Source organism: Taudactylus pleione, unplaced genomic scaffold, assembly GCF_031769625.1.
Source record: "Taudactylus pleione unplaced genomic scaffold, aTauple2 ptg000114l, whole genome shotgun sequence".
NCBI classification, from domain to species: Eukaryota; Metazoa; Chordata; class Amphibia; order Anura; family Myobatrachidae; genus Taudactylus; species Taudactylus pleione.
This window is the reverse complement of record NW_028284516.1, coordinates 29,000,561-29,021,003: the sequence shown is the minus strand read 5'-3', so window position 1 is coordinate 29,021,003 and position 20,443 is coordinate 29,000,561. Positions and strand designations below refer to the sequence as shown.

Here is a 20,443-nt window from a genome sequence, read left to right as displayed (position 1 = left end):
CCCCTGGGACAGCGGACCGCAGCAGAGCGGTAGCGCTGCGGCTTCCCAGGGGTTAAATGCATGACAGGGGAGCGCGCCTTCCCTGTCTCACAGCCGGCGCCTCCCCCGCTGCACACAGCCCTCTCTGCACGCTGCCGACTGGTCCTGTGGCAGCGCTCCTCCCCCAGGCCAGCCTCCTCTCTGCTCCTCGGCGGCCATCTTCTCCTGAACGCATGGTGAACGCTGCTGGAAGCGCTGGACGGAAGCATCATGGTCTGGGTCCCCCTGCATACCTCTCCTCCACTGTGGTCAGGTCTGTGTATGCAGTGCTGTGTCCTACCAGGCCCTGTGTCTGCGTAGTTGAGTGATCAGCGCTGTTAGTGCAGGAATTGATTTTCTTTGCATTGTATGTGACTGTGCTAGCGCTGCTGCCTGTAACTTTTCTTCTAAACTGTCAGCTTTATTCTGTCCCTGTTCTTTCTGCTAAGCCCTTGCGGTGCGGTGCTGCAGGGTGGTCTCTCGCCTTTTAACTATTTAATTGGTGAGAGGGGTCACATACCTGGTGCCATCATGTCTGAAAGTGATTTCCCTCTCCGGCTACAGTGTACTACGTGTAAAGTACCGTTAGCGGAGGGGGAGGGTAGCGCGGAGGGCCTTTGCCGGCAGTGTTTGTCCATGGCGCGGCCGCTTACGGTTACAGCACCAGTACAGGAGCCGCCATGGGCTTGTTTCGCTCAGGCACTTACAGCCTTAGTGGGCTAGATAGCTCCGCAGCCCGCGTTTACACCGATGGGTTTGTCCCAGCAGTCAGTGGTGTCGTCACCCATGCAGGGTTTCCCATGACAATTGGTGGTACCCCACAGTCTCCCTATTTCCCCACTCCCGGTTTCTCAGGAGCCAGCGTGGGTTAACTCCCTGACGAGTTCTGTACAGCACTTGTCGGATGTGTTGCAAGGGGAGTCTGTGATGCGGCCGCATAAACGGCCGGTGGCGTCTCTGTTGGCTCCTTATGAGGATGACGAGGGGACGTCTGATGATGGGGAGATTCTGGATCCTTACGAACCTTGGAACCTCTCCAAACTAAGGACGCTAATGCTAAGTCCAAAGTATATATTGCTGGACTTATTCGGGCGGTCCGCACAGCCTTGGTGATTGAGGACGAAGTTCCCCCAGCGGCTAAATCTAAGTATGCCTTTTTCAAAGATGTGAAGGGCGGTGCCACAGTCTTTCCTCTTTCGGGTCAGTTAGTGGACCATTTAGAGGAGGCGTGGAAACAGCCTGGCAAAAGATACCAGCCGCAGAGACGACTGGCGGTGGCTTATCCGTTCGCGGATAATTATTTTGCAAAGTGGGAATCCCCTCCACAGGTGGATTCTCACGTGACCCGTCTTGTCCGTAGTGCCACATTGCCGATGCCATCCATGTCCTCCCTTAAGGATGCTACGGACCGCGAGGTGGAGATCTGCCTGAAGTCCGCTTATTCCCTTGCGGGGGGCAGCACGGCCGGCTATGGCCATTTGCTGGGTTGCCAGAGCGATGGAGCGCTGGGCGGATTCATTAGAGGCTTCTTTTGATTCCGACTGTCCGGCCGAACAGGCGGAGTTGATTGGTAATCTCCGTGATTCGGCCACTTATATCAACGAGGCGGCCCTAGACATTAGTACTCTGGTGTCTAGAATTTCTTCAGCAGCGGTGGCTGCTCGTCGCACCTTGTGGCTGCGATCCTGGAAGGCGGACGCAGATTCCAAAAAGGGTCTGGAGGCGTTGCCGTTTACCGGAGAAGTTCTCTTCGGTCCGGATCTGGATAAGATTGTAGCCACGCTGGCGGCAGCCAAATCGGCTTGTCTCCCGTCGGCCGCTGCTCCTTCTGGTTCTGGACCATCGTCCTTTCGGTCATCTAGGGCCCAGGGCAGGCCCAAACCACAGTCGTTTCCTCGACAGGCTGGCCCTAAGAAATCGGCCAAGCCCCGGAAGCAGGCATGGAGTACCAGACGTCCGGCCCCCAAGCCAGATGACAAGCCTGCGGCCTGACGGTCCGGGCCTCCCTTTGGGGGTTCCCAGGGTGGGAGGCCGCCTGCTGCAGTTCGCCCAGTGTTGGTCGGCCACTACGACAGACACTTGGGTTCTCGAGGTGGTCTCTCACGGGTACGCCCTCTCCTTCCGGCACAGACCCCCGATGCGATTCTTCACCACGGGTCTACCATCCGACCGGAACAAGGCTAAGGAGCTGCGGAAGGTATTGCACACTATGCTCCAGGCTGGAGTTATAGTGCCTGTTCCATTCTCCCAGAGGGGCCAGGGTTTCTATTCAAATCTTTTTTTGGTACAGAAACCCAATGGAGCGTATCGTCCGATTCTCAACCTCAAAGCACTCAACAAGTCTTTGCGGGTCCCGAAGTTTCGGATGGAGACCCTACGGTCCATCATTCTGGCGCTGGAACCTGGGGACTACATGGTGTCATTGGACATACAGGACGCTTACCTGCATGTCCCTATTCTTTTGCGCCATCAACCGTTCCTCAGGTTTGCAATCCGCAGCGACCACTTCCAGTTTCGGGCGTTACCTTTTGGCCTGGCGACAGCACCACGGGTTTTCACCAAGGTGATGGCGGTCATGGCGGCTTCTCTGCGGCTGCAGGGAGTCCGCATGGTGCCGTACTTGGACGACCTGTTATTGGTGGCAGGATCTCCAGAGCTCCTGTTACGCCACTTGGACCTGACCATTGCACTGCTGCAACGGCACGGCTGGCTAATCAACTGGCAGAAGTCCACTCTAATCCCGTCTCGGAGGATTCTGCGTCTGGGAGCCTTTTTGGACTCGGGACAGCAGAGGATCTTCGTGACGGAGGACAAGATCTCTACTTTACAGTCAAGGGTGCGCAGTTGTCTGCACAGCCGCCGGGTGTCCCTACACTCGGCGATGAGGTTACTGGGCTCCATGGTGTCGGTGTTCGACATGGTGGAATTTGTTCAGTTTCACTCCAGACCTCTGCAGCACCTGATCCTGTCCAAGTGGAACGGGCTGCCTCAGTCTCTGAAGTCCCAGACGATTGTGCTCACCCCGGAGGTTCGCCTGTCCCTTGCTTGGTGGTTACAGACGACTCACCTCAACAAGGACGTCTGTTCTGGGTTCCAAATTGGGTCCTGTTGACAACGGACGCCAGTCTTCGGGGCTGGGGAGCAGTTTCGAGTCCACACTTGTTCCAGGGCAGGTGGATGCCGACAGAAGCGGTCTTCAATGCTCTCCAGCAGGCACATCGGTTTCTCCAGGGTCACCCGGTGCAGGTCCAGTCGGACAACGCTACCACCGTGGCCTACATAAACAGGCAAGGAGGAACCCGAAGTCGGGCGGCTCTCGTAGAGGTCTCTCGGATCCTGGTTTGGGCGGAGCGCAATCTTCCGGCCATATCAGCGGTCTTTATCCCGGGAGTGCTAAATTGGGAGGCGGACTTTCTAAGTCGCCAGGACGTTCATCCGGGGGAATGGTCCCTGCACCCGGACGTTTTTAAACTGCTGGTGGACAGGTGGGGTCTTCCAGAGATTGACCTCATGGCGTCCCGGCACAACAACAAATTGCCGGTGTACGGGTCTCGCACAAGAGACGAAGAGGCGTCTCTGGTGGATGCTCTGTCCGTCCGGTGGACGTTCCGGTTCGCATACCTGTTCCCTCCGGTCTCCCTTCTTCCACGGGTAATCCGGAAATTCAAACAGGAAGGAGGGACGCTCCTGTTGATAGCTCCCGCGTGGCCCAGACGGCACTGGTTCTCAGACCTTCAGGGTCTGTCCGTGGACAGTCCTCTGCGGTTGCCGCTACGACCGGACCTTCTGTCTCAGGGTCCTTGTCTTCACCCGGACCTGACTCTGCTGTCTTTGACGGCGTGGCTGTTGAGACGGCCATGCTGAGGTCCCGGGGGTTTTCCAGCTCTGTGGTGCGTACCATGTTGCGAGCTCGGAAACCGTCTTCCGCGAGGATATACCATCGCATGTTGCATACGTTCTTCCAGTGGTGTCGGCCGAGAGGTTATGCACCGTGGGAGTTTCGTCTGTCTCGGATTCTCGCCTTCCTGCAAGCGGGACTAGATCATGGGCTTCGCCTTGCTTCTTTGAAGGTACAGGTTTCGGCCCTATCTGTCTGGTTTCACCGTAGGATTGCTACAATCCCGGATGTGCGCACCTTTATGCAAGGTGTTCTCCGCATTCAGCCGCCCTTTGTTCCACCTGTGGCGCCTTGGGATTTGGCTGTGGTCCTGAGGGCTCTCCAAGGACCGCCGTTTGAACCACTGAGCTCAGTGGATCTTAAATGGCTAACAGCTAAGACTGTTTTCCTTCTGGCTATTGCTTCGGCCAGACGTGTTTCTGATTTAGGGGCTCTTTCTTGTAGACCCCTTTCTTGATTTTTCATGGGAACAGGGCAGTGCTCCGCACTCGGTCCGAGTTTCTTCCCAAAGTTGTTTCCCAGTTTCATGTTAACGAGGAAATCGTTGTTTCGGCCTTTAACTCACAGAGTCTTTCCGTGGGTGAGGCCTCTTTGGATGTTGTGCGGGCCTTAAGGACTTATGTTGACCGCACTTCTTTGTTTAGGAAGTCGGACGCTTTGTTTGTCCTCTATGGCTTCCGTAAAAAGGGTTGGCCTGCTTCAAAGCAAACTTTGGCAGCCTGGATCCGTATGGCTATTTCTGAAGCTTATCTTCATGAAGGCCTGCCGGTTCCTCCTTCTGTGAAGGCTCATTCCACTAGGTCTGTTGGTCCTTCGTGGGCAGCTCGACGTGGTGCCTCTGCAGTCCAGATCTGCAAGGGTGCTACGTGGTCTTCTGTCCATACCTTTGTGAGGTATTACAGGTTTGACACCTTCGCCTCTCAGGATGCTTCCTTCGGGCGGCGGATTCTCCTTTCTGCACAGGAGCGTCCCCACCCTTAAAGGATACTGCTTTGGGACATCCCCAAGGTATCCTGTGGATACCCTATGGACCCTGAAGTAGAAAATATGAGATATGGTAAGAACTTACCCTTGTTATCTCTATTTCTACGAAGTCCATAGGGTTCCACAGGACTCCCGCCCTGTCGCACCTGTGCTGCAGATGGGCTTTGCTCTGGTCACCGGTTTTCCGTCTCCCTCTGGTGAGAATGTGATTCTTGTATGTGTCCAGATCTTTTTTTCTCTCTCTACATTTGATTACACTGCATATTAAGAATAATTGCATAGTAACAAGTCATTCATGAGAAAAAATTTAATGTATTTATTATTTAATTGCAGCTGACCTGAAGCGAATGCATAAACAAAATGAGGACGTATATCAGAACCCAGAGGACAAACGGGCAGTTTTGGCGATGGACACCAGCCTAGCTGATAATACATCACCCACTGGCAAAATACCTGGTAAGCAATTTGTAATACTTGTTATAAGCAGGAACGTATACGTAGCCAGGGGCTTCAGAACGTTTTTATGTTGGAGGGGGCAAGATTTAAATAAATTTTGACGCTGTTGCTGGGTTGAGGCAGAGGCTGTACCACGGGGCAGAATGAGGGTGGAACCACCAGGGAGGAGTAGGTGGCACCACAGTGGAACAGGAATCAGGGACTGTGCATTATAGCAATAAGCATCACAACGCCTGCTGCACTGCACAGAGGAGGAGGTGCAAAGTGTGCAGTCTTTTAACTTAAAAGAAAGCACATTACACCTCTTCCTCCTCCGTGCAGTGCAGGGGCCGTGCAGCCTATTGCTATAATGCACAGTCCCTGACCATCCCCAGCCGTCGCTCCACTGGCGCCAGTGAAATGTTTTTGTGGGGCGAGCCACCCTCTTGCCCCCCATTCTGGCCCCTATGTACGTAGCTGTAAAAGTCCATATTCCTCATGGTGACATTACATTTTCTACTTTTTTACAATTACAATCTCAAGTAACCAACTTCTTCGTTAATGCTTGGTTTTGCATATTGTGAGACTTTTTGTTTTCAAGTGTTTGGGCTTTTATTTCTCGCCAGGGTTTTCATTTGCAAATAACTCACAGTTTGCAAGCGGCAGTGTGATTTCCCCAAGTGAACAACAAGTCCAACAGCAGGAATCCTACAAGAACTTCTTACGCCGACAGGTAAGTAGTTACTGTCCTGCTCATAGAGGTACCTTACAGGCTGTCATTACCTTGTACAGCTGCTGAGGAAATTAGGGTATTTCTGGCTTACAGACGGATGCCTGTACGTGTCATGTGGCAGCTTTTGACAAATATGATGGCATGAGAACGTTCATTAACCATCTATTCATGTTACTAAACATTCTGTTTTGAATTTAGTCATAAACTAAACTAAACCTAAATGTTCCCAAATATTGTAGAATCAAATAAGACTTGCAATAATTTTATTTATTATTATTTATTAACAGTTTCTTATATAGCGCAGCATATTTCGTTGCACTTTACAATTGTAAGCATTAATAGAACAAAACTGGGTAATAACAGACAGATATATAGGTAGGAAGGCCCTGCTCGCAAGCTTACAATCTATAGGGAAATAGGCATTGATACACAAGGTGCTATATATTGCATTTTGGTCCAGCCAGAATGCAAAGTTTCTTGGTTGGCTGCATGATCCAGTAACAAAGGAATGTCGACCAAATGTCATGAGGATGCGAGAGAAAGACGATGTGTGATATTGTGTGTGGACTGTAAAAGGGGATGTAATTAGATATGGAAGCTATGAAGGTTATGTGGGATGTTCTGGAATCTGATAAGCTTGCCTGAAGAGGTGAGTTTTCAGGGAACGCTTGAAGGATTGGAGACTAGAGGAAAGTCTTATTGTGCGAGGTAGTTCATTCCATAGAGTGGGTGCAGCGCGAAGAAAGTCCTGTAACCGTGAGTGGGAGCAAGTAATGCATGGGGATGAGAGACGCAGATCTTGTGCTGAGCAGAGAGGTCGGGTTGGGAGATATTTTGAGATGAGTGAAGAGATGTATGTTGGTGTGGTTTGGTTAATAGCGTTATGTGTAAGTGAAAGTATTTTGTATTGAATACGGTAGAAAACCTTCAACCAATGGAGGGACTGACAGAGCGGGGCAGCAGAAGAAGAACGTTTCGCAAGGAAGATAAGCCTTGCAGCTGCATTCATAATGGATTGTAATGATGATAGCCTGTTTTTGAGAAGACCAGTAAGGAGGTTATTGCAATAGTCAATGCGGGAAATAATGAGTGCATGGATTACAGTTTTTGCAGTGTCTTGTGTGAGATCTGGTCAAATTTTGAATATGTTTTTTAAATGTATGTAACATGATTTTGAGACAGAATGTGGGGAATAAAGGACAGTTCAGAGTCAAGGATGACACCAAGGCAGCGAGCTTGTGGGGCGGGGTGGATGGTCAAGGTATCAACAGTGATAGAGAGATCAGGTTGGTAACTGTTATTGGCCGGTGGAAATTAAATTAATTCTGTTTTAGAAATATTAAGTTTCAGGTGGCGAGATGACATCCAAGATGAAATGGCAGAAAGACATTCAGTGACACAGACCAATACAGATGGAGATAAATTTGGAGTTGATAAATAGATTTGAGTATCATCCGAATACAGATGGTACTGAAATCCAAAAGAGCTGATTAGTTTACCAAGAGCGGTGGTATAGATTGAGAATAGGAGAGGACCTAAGACAGAGCCTTGCGGTACTCAAACTGATAGAGGTAGCGAAGAGGAGGCAGAGTCAGAAAAACGAACAGTAAAAGAGCGATCAGATAGGAAGAAAACCAAGAAAGAGCTGTGTCCTTAAGACCTAGGGATTGCAGTGTTTGTATGAGAAGAGAGTGGTCAACAGTGTCAAAAGCAGTAGAGAGATCTAGAAGAATTAGTCGTGAGTAATGACCTTTAGCCCTTGGCAGTGACAAGATCATTTACTACCTTAGTCAGTGCTGTCTCTGTGGAGTGCTGGGAACGGAAGCCAGACTGAAGTGGGTCCAATAAGTTGTGTGAGTTAAGAAAGTGTGTGAGGCGGGTGTAGACAAGTCTCTCAAGTAGCTTGGAGGGGCATGGTAGCTGGGAGATAGGACGGTAATTTGAGAGAGTATTAGGGTCAGAATTTTTTTTTTTTCAGAATGGGAGTAATCACTGCGTGCTTGAACAGTGATCGAAAGTTGCCAGTAGAGAGAGAGAGATTACAGATTTTAGTTAGGGTTGGGATAAGCACAGGAGACAGAGCTTTACTGATTTGTGAGGTTATAGGATCTAGAGGAGAGGTAATAGAGTAGGATGATGAGAAGAGTGTAGATACTTCATCTTCGTTTGTGAGATCAAATGAAGAGAATGTGCCAGAGGGTTCAGGTAGGGAATTGAGCAGGTCACTAGCTAAGGAAGAGCCTACCATTTCATTTCGGATCTTATCAATCTTGTCCCTAAAATAGGAAGCAAGATCTTGTGCACAGATAGTAGCAGGTGGTTTGGGTGATGGAGGGGTAAGAAGCAGTTTAAATGTATTAAAAAGTTGCTTGGGGTTAGAAGCTTGAGCAGAGATTAGAGATTGGAAATATGTTTGTTTGGCAGTGTCCAGAGCAGTACGATAAGAGTTGTAGATAGTCTTATATGTGAGACAGTCACTTGGAGTATGAGACAATAAGTGTTATATACATTACAAATAGTTAATCCCTTTAAATGTTCATTATTTAAGCTGGTTACAGACCATACAATGACGAGATGTAAGTTGTGAGGAAACATCCAATATCATGGGTACACACTATACAATTATTCCTTCCAATCCTCACTATTTATATGTCCTAATGATCAGTAGGAAATGAGATTTACATATGCACGGCCACATCTATCGGAAGATCTATCGGTAAGTCAGCCATCAGACCGTACACACTGTAAAATGCACAATACTGGGACCACATTTATCACACGTTTTATACAGGCTTGCTGATCCAATCATGCGATGAGACTGTTTCATCTGCGATTAATGGAGATTGTGGGGCGGATTCAGAGATGGACGCAAATGTCATTACGGCTGCGATCTCTCACGGACCGCAATTGCCAAAATATGCTAATGACTCACTGAAAGCATCTCGTATCCACCGCTCATGCACAAAACCTGATACATCGAATGCAGATCAGGCGGCCATCAGCCTTCTGAGTAAATCTAAGCTGTCCCAGATATAGTGCGGCTCTAGACACACAGAGGGCTCTCCTGCTGTGAGTATGAAAGCAGTGGCTAATTTATGGATGCCCAGAAAACAGAGTTTAAACGGTCCGACGCGTCTGTGTTTTTCTAACCACCCCCCGTTACCTCCCCCAAATGCTGACTACCTGTCACTCACTTTGCAAGTGAATCCTCTATGTAGGTGTAATCGCAGTTCAGTAGCTGCGTGTGCACAGTGCTCAATGGCAAACAATCGCTCAGTCTGCTTAAATATTGCCATTGCGTCCTACTCTGAATGAGGGCATAGAAGTGCATACACTACATTATATATTTCTCTGGCCGATCATAAAATTCTCAGCTGATCTGCCAGATAATTGTATATTGTGTACCCAGTTGTACTCAACTGAGCAAAGCTTAGTTTTATTACATTGTTTCTTTTGCCAATTGATCCTAGAAAGATAAGTAGTATTATTGGAGAAGGCATGACTTTGAGATGCAAAACTCTTTGATTTAGTAGGGAAGCTGTTACGATCGGCCCGCAATCAGAACTCCATCTAAGTCGGGTGGTCGTGAAGTTGGGGTTTTGCTAATTACTTTAACATAAAAATATAACTCATTTGCCACCACCAAGGAATTTGTGTAGGAATAAACTTCTCTTACGTCGGTCCTTCATTTCGGCTCACCGTATATACGCTTTACAAATCAGTAGCATGTGTCTCACTAGAGGTCTAATATATCAGAATTAGGAATTAAGTTTTAATTTCAAGAATACTTCAAAGTTTATAGGTATAAAAAAAAAAGTTAACATTATTAAAAGTACACACAGATTAGAGACAATTTCAAAGAAAATTTAAAAAAGGGAAAAACAAAATTCAGATATCACTTTCGGAATTGAACAATGCTGGAGTAAGGTTTCTCCGGGAAGAGTTTCTGGTACAGTGTGGCTCCCTTACAGAATGGACGCAGGCTGTCCAGTTTGCAGGGTTAACAATATACCCAGTCTGTCATGCTTCCTCTCCCACAGACGTGGATTCTGAACTTCATAGCACATGGGAGAGGAGACAGTAAGTCTGCAATTTAATTACTTTCCTTATGCCAGGTATGATGGTCGGACCTTGTTCCTGTCCAGCAGATGGAGTGGGCAGTGTGAAAAAAGACATCCTCTGCCAGGCTTAGGTTCAAGACAGCCTACAAGTGTACATTTCCTATTTCCTATTCCGCCCATGTGGTGCTGACTACACAATCTACACAACAGACTGGCTCTTCCTTTTTGTGGGCAAACATTTTGCTACCAACTACATCCTCTAAAACTTAATTAGGTTTTTCCATAAATGTAAACATTCTGGCCTGCTAGGCTGAACATACCCTCATTGGGTTAGCTGATATCATTTAAACATATATACAGTGCATCATCGGTCTATAGATCATACCACATACTGTTACCAATATTATTGTTAATATGTACATTCTTCTATGAAATGGACTTTATCATTACAGAAGCGAAAGCAACAAAGTTTTGCTCCTTTAGTTCTGGGACTGTTCACAGGAAGACATTCCCCTGTTGCCTCTTAGATGATTTTGTCAGGCTCAGGTCCAAAAATAACACTTCTTTCTAAGGCTGAGATGCAATAGAGTTTTTGATTTGTGCAGTAAGTTACATCACAGTATCTAAGCCTGGATCAACCTAGAACAAATACGAAAATCATCCAGAGCTGCATAGACAACATATTCTGATCCCTCTGAAATATGCTCAGTTAACCGCAGTAACTCAGGATCAGATTGCAATACTTCAACAAGTTGTTCAGACAATTTTCCAATGACTTTATTGACCCAAACAATAACATGAGCATTAAAGTGGTGCCAGGGCCACATAGATGGATTATACTGTAACCCTTACATTTGTAGTCTGTGCCATCTTTAAGTGATGCGGCACCTGGAATTGGTATGTGGAATGCTTTTGATAGGTCCGCCAACTTTAGTCAGCTACCACTTTGCAATCTCTTCCGATGGCAAAAGGTACAAATAGAAAAACAGTACTGGCTCTGAAACCTCTTTTCTGGCTTACACTAAGCTTTATCCAATGTTTCAGACAAATCAGAATCTCTTATTAGTTCTGCCTCTTCTTGGGAGGAGAACTCCGATTCCTCCCTGAAGTGAACTTGGGGCATCCAAGAAACACGTGCCAACCCCATAACAACTTTTTATAAAGTTTTCATTTATGGTGGTTCATTCTGCATCTCCAATGTAGGAACTGACACATTCTGGTTGGAATTACCTTGAGATCGAAGCAGAATTTCCACTCCTCTCTTTAGCATGGACAGCAAGTAAAGCAGGCTCCACCATCTACGGTGCGCCTTCTTAAGGCATGCGTGGACCGCGGTCCTCCACTTTTGAAGCTGCACACTGGGCTTCTCGTCCTCAATTAAAAAGCATAGTCTGGCAGGTGGAACAGGTAAAATAGAGAACAATTTTTTCTCCTCTAGGTTTATTTTTGGAGCTAAGTAAAATAAAATTGTCACATATCAAATTGATCAGCACTGTCTGCTGGTGGGTCCTAGTCGCATCACATTACGACCTAGATGCATCGTCACTAAAAAAAGATGCCCGACGCTAGCAGAGTAGCTAGCTTCACTCATGCCAGGCAAGTCGTGCTGCGTGGCGTATTGAGACTAGATGTATGAGGACACATCTGTAGAAGTGAAGAAAATAACACACGTGTGTACATTTGTCTGGACTAGTCATAGTTAAGCAATGAAAATTTCCTTTATTTAAAGTTAGTCGTTTTAAACTGAAATTGCAACTTTAGATAGTGAGAACGCATTCATGTGAAACTGATCTTCATTGTGAGAATTTTGAGCATAATACAGAGTAACAACATCTTTTCTGACAGATTGAAGAAAAAAGACGGAAAGAGGAAGAAGAGCGAGAACGAATCCGTCTGGAAGAAGAGAGAGAAGAAAAGCGCCTGGCAGAGCAGAGGGCCAAACTTCAGCAAGAGTATATGGAGGAGAAAAATAAGAAAAAACTGAAAGAGGAAGAGGTAAAGGAAACGACGTCCTCTATGGGATTGCCGACTATTGGATTGTTATTTGGGTCAGACCACTGTGCAACATTTTTTTGTCCATTCAGAGTTAGTATGTTGTTCGCGGGTGGTCCTACCTATGTCATAGTAGAGAAAGGAAAGATTCAGTAGTCTTTTCAGTATAGGGATCCCTCTTTATACCACCAACATAGAATACAAAACTGGCATTGTGATAAGGGTAGAATTATGTAGAGAGTGTCCTAATGCACGTCTTATGAGAACATGTGCCTGGTGTTATAGCTGGTGTGTATAATAGAAAGAGAGGGTACCTACCGCCGTAGTGTACTATAACACACACTAGCCTTTATAGTCACATTTTTTTATTCTGTTTTTCAATTTATGTAGCGAAACACATGTAGCCTTCAAATCCTTATACTGTAGTTCTAAAGTGCAGCCCTCACCTACACAGAAAAGGCAGCCATTACCTTATTAATTCTCTAGCAGCTGTGACATACTATCCGCTTAGATCTAGCCACAGAATTGCCGTATTCACGGTCTGTAGTAAATGCATGCACTTTAATGGGAACCTATCATGAATGTACAGTATATATTAAATGGCAAACTTCACTTTGTGTCCAATAAACTTGGGAAACCATACGGACCATAAAGCAAACAAAAAGTGTGGTGGTTGCTCAGATCAGCTTAATGACTTAGCACAGGTGCTTGTAAATCTCTATTATTATGTAGGATTTAAGTATTTTTTGTTGATTTTGCTACAGTGTGCTGGGGGGCAAATCCCTTTTTTCTGGGACCATAAGGCAAGCCACACATTCTGCAATAGCCACCAGCAACCACATCATTTGTACGAGGGGACTTCCCTAATTGTGGTACCTATGAGCAGGGGCACCACAAAGTTTTTAGGTTGGGGGGGGGGGGCAAGGTGTAATTTTGTTTTGGCATCCCTAAAGCAGAATGTCTCCCCCCCCCTCAGGGACAGCTGGAGTAACACGCCATACTACCTACCTGATTACAGAGATCAGTAAGACTGAGGGGTCTTTGCTTTTGCTGATTTGGCCTCAGTACGAGGACATCACTGCTCTCTCCCAGTCTCCTCACTCACCGACAAAACACTGACACAGCGCTACCATACTGTTTGTGGGCTGCCTCCTCCCACTCTACAAAGCACCTTAGTTTTAATTTTTTTTTGACAGGGCGGTTCTGCGTGCCCTTACACAGTGATTGGGCATTCCATAGGACTACTTACTTACTTTGTTGACCTACCTTTTTTAAACTCCAATGCTGACACTCCCCCCACTTGGTGACCCCTCCACGTGTCTCATGGGATTTATGTATGTGTCATTTGATGTTATGTATATCATGTACCCCTGCCTTTAGCTTGTTCTCACTAATGTTGCCCTTTTTGCACCCATTGCTGTAATGTTCTGTTGTTTTACATACTTATGCTCCATACCGTCTGCTATGTATCTAAGGAGGAGATGTATTAAGCCTGCAAAATAGCAACTAATATGCTTTTTGCTAGCATATAAGTATAGTCCTATAAAATGATAGCTGTAAGCTTATTGGTTGATATATATCTACTCTAGAAGACTTGATATCTATCCCCCTATAACTTTATTGCTGACATGCTTATATAAATGCTAAACATTTTTGCTGATTTTATCGATATATAATTATTCCGCTTTATTACAAAGTATTACCTCATTTGTATCACATTCTAAAACTGTTTCTTCTCCATTGTGTTTAAGTTGTGCTGATTTTAACAAGTACCAATATACTTCTGAGAGCTTCCAACCTAAAAGCATTACATTCCCGTTGTAGCAACAGCAGAAAAACGAGGAGCTGGTGCGTCTGGCCAACGAGAGGCGTAAGGAAGCTCAGCAGAAGCTGAGAGAGGAGGAAGCAAAACACGAGGAGGAGCTGAAACGCTTTCACGAGAAGGATACCGCAGCCCCTGTGGTTACCGAACAGGAGAGGGTGGGTAATAGCATCAGTGATTGCTGTCTGTCCCTCATGTCCCTGGCATTCTGTGTAAGACAGAGGAGAGGATTAGCCCAGGGCTGTGGTCTGTTGTTGTAGTATGAAAATTATTGGGTTACAATTTTTTGTTTGGGACACACTGTCAATTAGAAGAATAAGCTCCTGGGGCTGCTCTGCTGGTGCTATACCTATTCCATAGCATTCTGCAGATGGCACATTCAGGAACAGAGATTCCAGGCTGGGAACCATCCAGTTAGTTTCCAGCCATTAGGTGATGGTGACGCAGTGTTTTATGTAGAACAGCTATTTGCGCTCGCTCGTTCAGAAAAAGGGGGCGGCTATTTAAATTGAACGCTCGCTCTTTGCGGTCTGTCTGAGCGAGCAAAAGAAACATGCGCTCGCTATTTTGTAAAGACTCCCCCCGTCATCTCCGCTATTTATTAGATTAATCGAGTACATCGAAAGGCGTCTGAACTGCTCGCAGTGCTTGTGGTTGGATTTTCCTACCACAATCATGCAAACAGTTCAGGCTAAGAAACAACCAAGTGACGTGGTCGATGACGCTGCTTTGTTAATTACGCACACCCTTAAAACGCCCGTTTTGACCATTTGGCACGCCTGCGTTCGGATCACCACTCCCCGTTTTCAAGCACCTTCCCCCGTTACCACCCACAAACGCCTCATCCTGTCACTCAAATTAGCAGGCACTCGCTATTTTGCGAGCGCTTGATTTCCGACTGCAATGACTGGTTGGCGCATGCGCATTACGACCCATACGCATGCGCAGTTGTGCGAACATCGCTCGGAGCGAACGAGCGGCCGCTTACGAGCGGCTCTGAATCAGGCCCTATGTGCTGATATATCCACATCTGTACTAGTTACCTGGGCCTTCTCATTGCAGCCACCAAGGCCGCCGTCCCCAGTGATACCGGCTTTACAGCATAAGCAGTCTACACGAACACAGAGACCACCGACTGCAGAGAGTGAAGTATCCATTGAATCACGTGTACGTGTTATGATTTCTTCCTCTTCATAATTCATTTTGTTTTATGTTCTTGTACAGTAGCTGTGGTCAAAAGGACATTACAGTTCTAAGTCTAGATAATGAGTGGTCAAAATGTTGTCAATTTAAATAGAGAGAGTGCAGAGAGACATACAGTATATGTAATGATTACAGCTACTGTATCAGCACTGCAGGAGAATGTCACCTGCTGGACAGGTCAGCGGTGTAATCATTCATCCCTTGTGGGTGTGTAATGTCTGCTGCTCTTTGCTTTCTGAGACAGGGTGAGCCACCATCCCGGACAGCTTCTCCTCCTGTTCCCGCTAGACGGAATCAGCTAAGAGCTTATGGTAAGTTCTACTAAACCACCAGCAATAGCAAAAAAATACAGTTTAATATGTTTTTGTGGGATGTGTTATTTTATTGGTGATATTAAGTATGTTCATACATCTGTACCTATAGCAGTCTAAGTAGTATTTAGTGATATTACTATAATAATCTATATATAATAAATATGGGTCACCTCAGTCCGCACCCATTCCTTCCCACTGTATTACCTGTTCCCCGCGCAGTGGGTGTGTACTCATCAGAGACTCCCCTGATAATATGAAGAAGATATTAGGACATTGCGGATATTTTGGTGTTGGTAGTGTTAGAACATGTATCATTATTGTATCCTGATGTTTTACCATCAGATGAGAAGAAGAATGTAATCAGCGAGCTCTCTGAGCTGCGGAAACAGCTGCGTAGTGAGCAGAGACGCTTAGAGAGTCGCTTACAAGATGCAGACAGAGATGAATCGTTGCCCTCTATGAGCAGGTAAAGACGTGTGCATGCATGCTTGTATATCCCTGACTCACACTCCTATCATCCAATACCACTATACTTCATGTACACGTAATAAGGTTTCTCCACTAGCTATCTTACTCCCTCTGCTTAGCTCTCCTTCCAGCAGGGAAGAGCCAGCCTTAGTGCCCTTAGCTTAGGAGAATATTCAGCTCTCCCATTTGGTTTGTATATTTGGTCAGCAATTGTCTGGCACCTAGGGTATATATACTAAGGAGCGGGTTCATAGAAATGAATGTATGGCCATAGCAACCAATCAGATTGTAGCTACTATCTTCTAGACAGTGCTAGATAAATAAGTAGAATGTGATTGGTTTGCTATGGGCAACATCTCCACTTCTATAAACCTGCACTTTAGTAAATATACCCGCTAGAGCAGGGGTCTTCAGCCTTGGCCCTCCAGCTGCTGGGGAACTACACACCCCAGCATGCACTTCCGTAGTTTTAGCATGCTGTTATATCAAAAAGGTGGCAGTGCATGCTGGGATGTCTAGTTCTAGCAGCTGACAGCGGAGAAACCACATCGCCCCTTCCACCATCTGCTAATGCCATAGGAGAAATAGGCACATAATGTAATAACCCCCATGAAGGCATTATCCAGCAGCAATACACAGCAAGCTTCATTTGCAGCTGGAATGGTACAATTTCAGTATTTCTGTTTGTCAGCTTTAGTTTGAGTCCGTCATAAAAGCAAAGTGCAAATTTCAGCCCCAGCTGTCTCCTTTTCCTTTCATCATTGTCCACCATGTAAAGACCTAGCCCACAAGTTACAGAACCAATGTCTTGTATATCAGCCTGTCATGAAAATCCAACGGAATACTAGTTAATTATTCATATTTTCCTGCTTCATAAAATGCCATGTTTAGCAGCATTTGTAGCTCTGATGCGGATTGGTGCTTCTAATTTCAGCCGGAAGCAGGGGAAGAATTCAGCGGATGTCTTTGAGCTGGCCAGACAGCGGCTTCAAGCTACTGTAAGAAGACCCTCATTAAAGGGGACGGATAATGTGAACATGCAGAACATCAGAGATTTCAATGACCTTAAGTATAGGGGTAAGTGTCAGTCAAGGGAACTGGCAAACACAGTTACCCAGACCTGACTATTGCATTCAAGTAGGGAAAACCTAATGACCTCATTATGAATAATGTATCGTATGTAATACTGCAAGTCTGGAATTTATGTACTGAAATATTATTTAATAAGCATTTACCCCCTTTGGGTAATACTTAAAATTGTGACTTTTTGGAGGCAACCTATTGTACCTGTATTAATTTGAGAATACGGCTTCAGTAATGTGAATACAATTATTTTAATGTAACAATTTAGTTTGTTTTTAGTAATATGTATATGATTTAGCAATATTTCTTCTTACGTAACATGATACTCAATAGCTTGTGGATCAGTGGCATATGTCCCACCATAATCCATTTGAAGTTCGGTATCTTTGCAACATCAAATCTGAAAAATGTACCTTTTTAAAGATTGTGTGTATTGACATGTATCGTTAGTTCCTGCTCAGGAAATGTATCCCAAATGTAAATATAATCCATTTGATTTTCTATGAGTGGAATATGACTCTTATAGAGGTCTCTGAACTCCTCAGATGAATTTATATCCATGCTTTGCGCTGCTACTAAAATAACTTCTATGTTATTGTGCAACAGATACAGACACTCGTGAGGGCGTGAGGTATATGTATCCTGATCCTCCGAAGGATGATCAAACACTAGAGATCCAGCAGCAGGCATTGCTGAGGGAACAGCTGAGGAACCTGAACAAGATGAAAAGGAGAACAGCGATGGCTGATGGTAAGAAGGGGTCATTCTCTTCTAGTATAATCAGTATGTTCCTGTTCTAGGATGCACTGAGGTGGTTTTACAGTCTTTGATTGACAAGATATCTGTAGACTTATTTTATCCAGATAATTATATATTGTATTGGTATGGCGTTACGAGGGTTCCGTAGTGCCATACCTAGGGCATACAACAAACCACAAAAACTACTTCAGTATTAACTGTTCCAGACAAGTTTGCACATTTACAAATATACATAAATACAGACTGCAAATACATAATTACATAGAGAAAAATAGGAGAAGGAGGGTCCTGCTTGCGAGAGCTTACATTCTAGATGGCATGTGGAGAACGAGAGTGCAAGAGAGACAGGGAAAGCAGCGGCTGGGCAGTTAGGAGGAGCGATGGTTGGCTGGAATGAAGAGATGAGTTTTAAGGGAACCTTTAAAGGGTGGGATGAGAGGTGGAAGTCTGATAGGGTGTTGGAGGGCATGCCAGAGGTTGGTATTGGTGCAGGGGAAATACAGAAGGCGGGTTGGGAGGAGATGAGGCGACTGTCATTGGTAGAGCAGAAAAGGTGGGAGGGGATGTACGTGGGAGAAGAGGACTTTATAGGTGATGAGAGAAGATTGAATGTTAGTTGCTTTTAGTAAAACGTTCCAAGGGAATAGATTTTCTAATATATTTATTCCTGCGTAACATGATACTATATACTTGTTGGGTAAGAGCCACAAAGTCATACCAAAGTGCACTTCAAATGCCGAATTTGTGGCAACAAGTGAAAAATGCACTTTTTAATGGTTCTGTATATGTGGAGAACCTGAGCTGCAGTCACGTTAAGAAGAGCAGGGTCTGTTAGTTCATGCTGAAGAATATATATTACTCCCAAATTGAAATATTATCCATTCAGTTTTCCTTAGCGTAACTAGACTTTTACACATTTTTCTGAAATCCTTACAGGACTTAAAATCCGTTATTTGTTGCTCTACTAAAATAACTTGGCTGTTATTGTGAAACCCAAATGTAAATATAATCCATTTGATTTTCTATGAGCGGAATATGACTCTTATAGAGGTCTCTGAACTCCTCAGATGAATTTATATCCATGCTTTGCGCTGCTACTAAAATAACTTCTATGTTATTGTGCAACAGATACTAGTGAGGGCGTGAGGTATATGTATCCTGATCCTCCGAAGGATGAGCAAACACTAGAGATCCAGCAGCAGGCATTGCTGAGGGAGCAGCTGAGGAACCTGAACAAGATGAAAAGGAGAACAGCGATGGCTGATGGTAAGAAGGGGTCATTCTCTTCTAGTATAATCCAGTATGTTCCTGTTCTAGAAGGCACTGAGGTGGTTTTACACTATCCGTAGACCTTTTTTTAACAAGATTATTTATATGTCCCATAAGGGTTCCTTAGCGCTGTACATAGCGGGTACACCAAGCTACAAAACTAAATAAGTACAAACTGTTACAGACAAGTGAGGCCCGTCTGGACAAGATTGGAGAATTGACCCTTGAATTTTGTGTGGAGAGGTTGTTGGTAACTTTGGTGAGGGCAGTTTCAGTGGAATTGAGATATCAAAAGCTGAATTGGAGTAAAGAGAGGAAGGATATGAGGCCATTGTAAATAACCTGCTCAAGTAGTCAGGAGGTATTGATGTGGTAATTAGAGTTGTAGAGAGGGTTTCTGTAGAATGCAGGAGACCAGGCCGAGCAGTGACTATTTTAGTGAAGCAGTCACAGAAAAAAATCTAATCTTGCACCAAGCTGAAGCAGAATAGCTGCTCATGGTGCTGAAACAGCAAAGTGAGAGCCAATCAGGGCTAGCAATGTGCCATGTTGCTTAGCAGCAGCCAAGAGAGGGGAGTGAGCCAGGGAGTGAGCAGGATCATATCTAAAGCAGGCAGAGAGTGAAAGACCGCCTCCAATGAACCCATGAAGATGCCCTGATGCTGTCACAGCAGCCAGGGGCGGCATAGCTATCATGAATATAATAAAAACAAACAACCATCAAAACACCATTAATTGATTTCCATTCCATGGTGGCAAACGTCAGACCGCCACCATCAACTGGTACAAACACTACCATCAGAACAAAAACATTGATGGTTAGTAACCATCGGATTCCGATGTCCATCCCTATGCTGAACCTGCAGGCGGACTCCGGCCACCACCACTCCACCATGATGTGCTCCCTCTCCAGCATGATGTTCCTGCTCAGCCACGTGCCCTCGATGAACAGGAGGCACCTCCCATGCACGCAGCAATGTTCTCGGGCAGGGGCACCACGGCAAAGAATCTCAACAGGAAGCCCAGGAAATACAGAGTACATTTTACAAAGAGAACGTTGCTCATTGCCATGTTCGGCAGCAGGGGTGGGGCATGCATGGATACTGCAGAAAATGCACAGGTGCCCCAGCCCCGGGGAAATGCTGCTGATAATGCTTACGGTAGCTGCAATACAAATCTCTCATCCTTGATCCTTCTGCCCTACCCAGCACATCCTAGTGGCCGGGCCCCAGCCAGCTGCAGGGCAGCAGCAGTGGGGGTTGTGGTGACACTGGTGAGATGTGATGAGAGGGAGCTGTGGTAAGAAGCAGGAGTGAAAAGCAAGGGTCTATGGGGAGATGCAGGGGGCTGTGGTGACATGATGTAGGTTGTTATGAGACCAGATGAAATTGCTCCTGTGCAAAG

General features: G+C 45.8%; 1 protein-coding gene across 4 annotated transcripts in view; it reads left to right on the top strand.

Moving 5' to 3' along the window:
- Positions 1 to 20,443, top strand: part of CSPP1 (centrosome and spindle pole associated protein 1) — a 124,656-nt gene that overhangs the window by 95,361 nt on the left and 8,852 nt on the right. For all 4 annotated transcript variants that reach the window (XM_088471485.1, XM_088471486.1, XM_088471484.1 and 1 more), the window contains 10 exons: positions 5,234 to 5,356; positions 5,962 to 6,068; positions 11,975 to 12,124; positions 13,946 to 14,101; positions 15,006 to 15,110; positions 15,391 to 15,457; positions 15,803 to 15,926; positions 16,863 to 17,005; positions 17,618 to 17,761; positions 18,899 to 19,036. In XM_088471485.1, the coding sequence (XP_088327611.1) occupies positions 5,234 to 5,356; positions 5,962 to 6,068; positions 11,975 to 12,124; positions 13,946 to 14,101; positions 15,006 to 15,110; positions 15,391 to 15,457; positions 15,803 to 15,926; positions 16,863 to 17,005; positions 17,618 to 17,761; positions 18,899 to 19,036 (1,257 nt within the window). The remainder of the gene's footprint in view (positions 1 to 5,233; positions 5,357 to 5,961; positions 6,069 to 11,974; positions 12,125 to 13,945; positions 14,102 to 15,005; positions 15,111 to 15,390; positions 15,458 to 15,802; positions 15,927 to 16,862; positions 17,006 to 17,617; positions 17,762 to 18,898; positions 19,037 to 20,443) is intronic.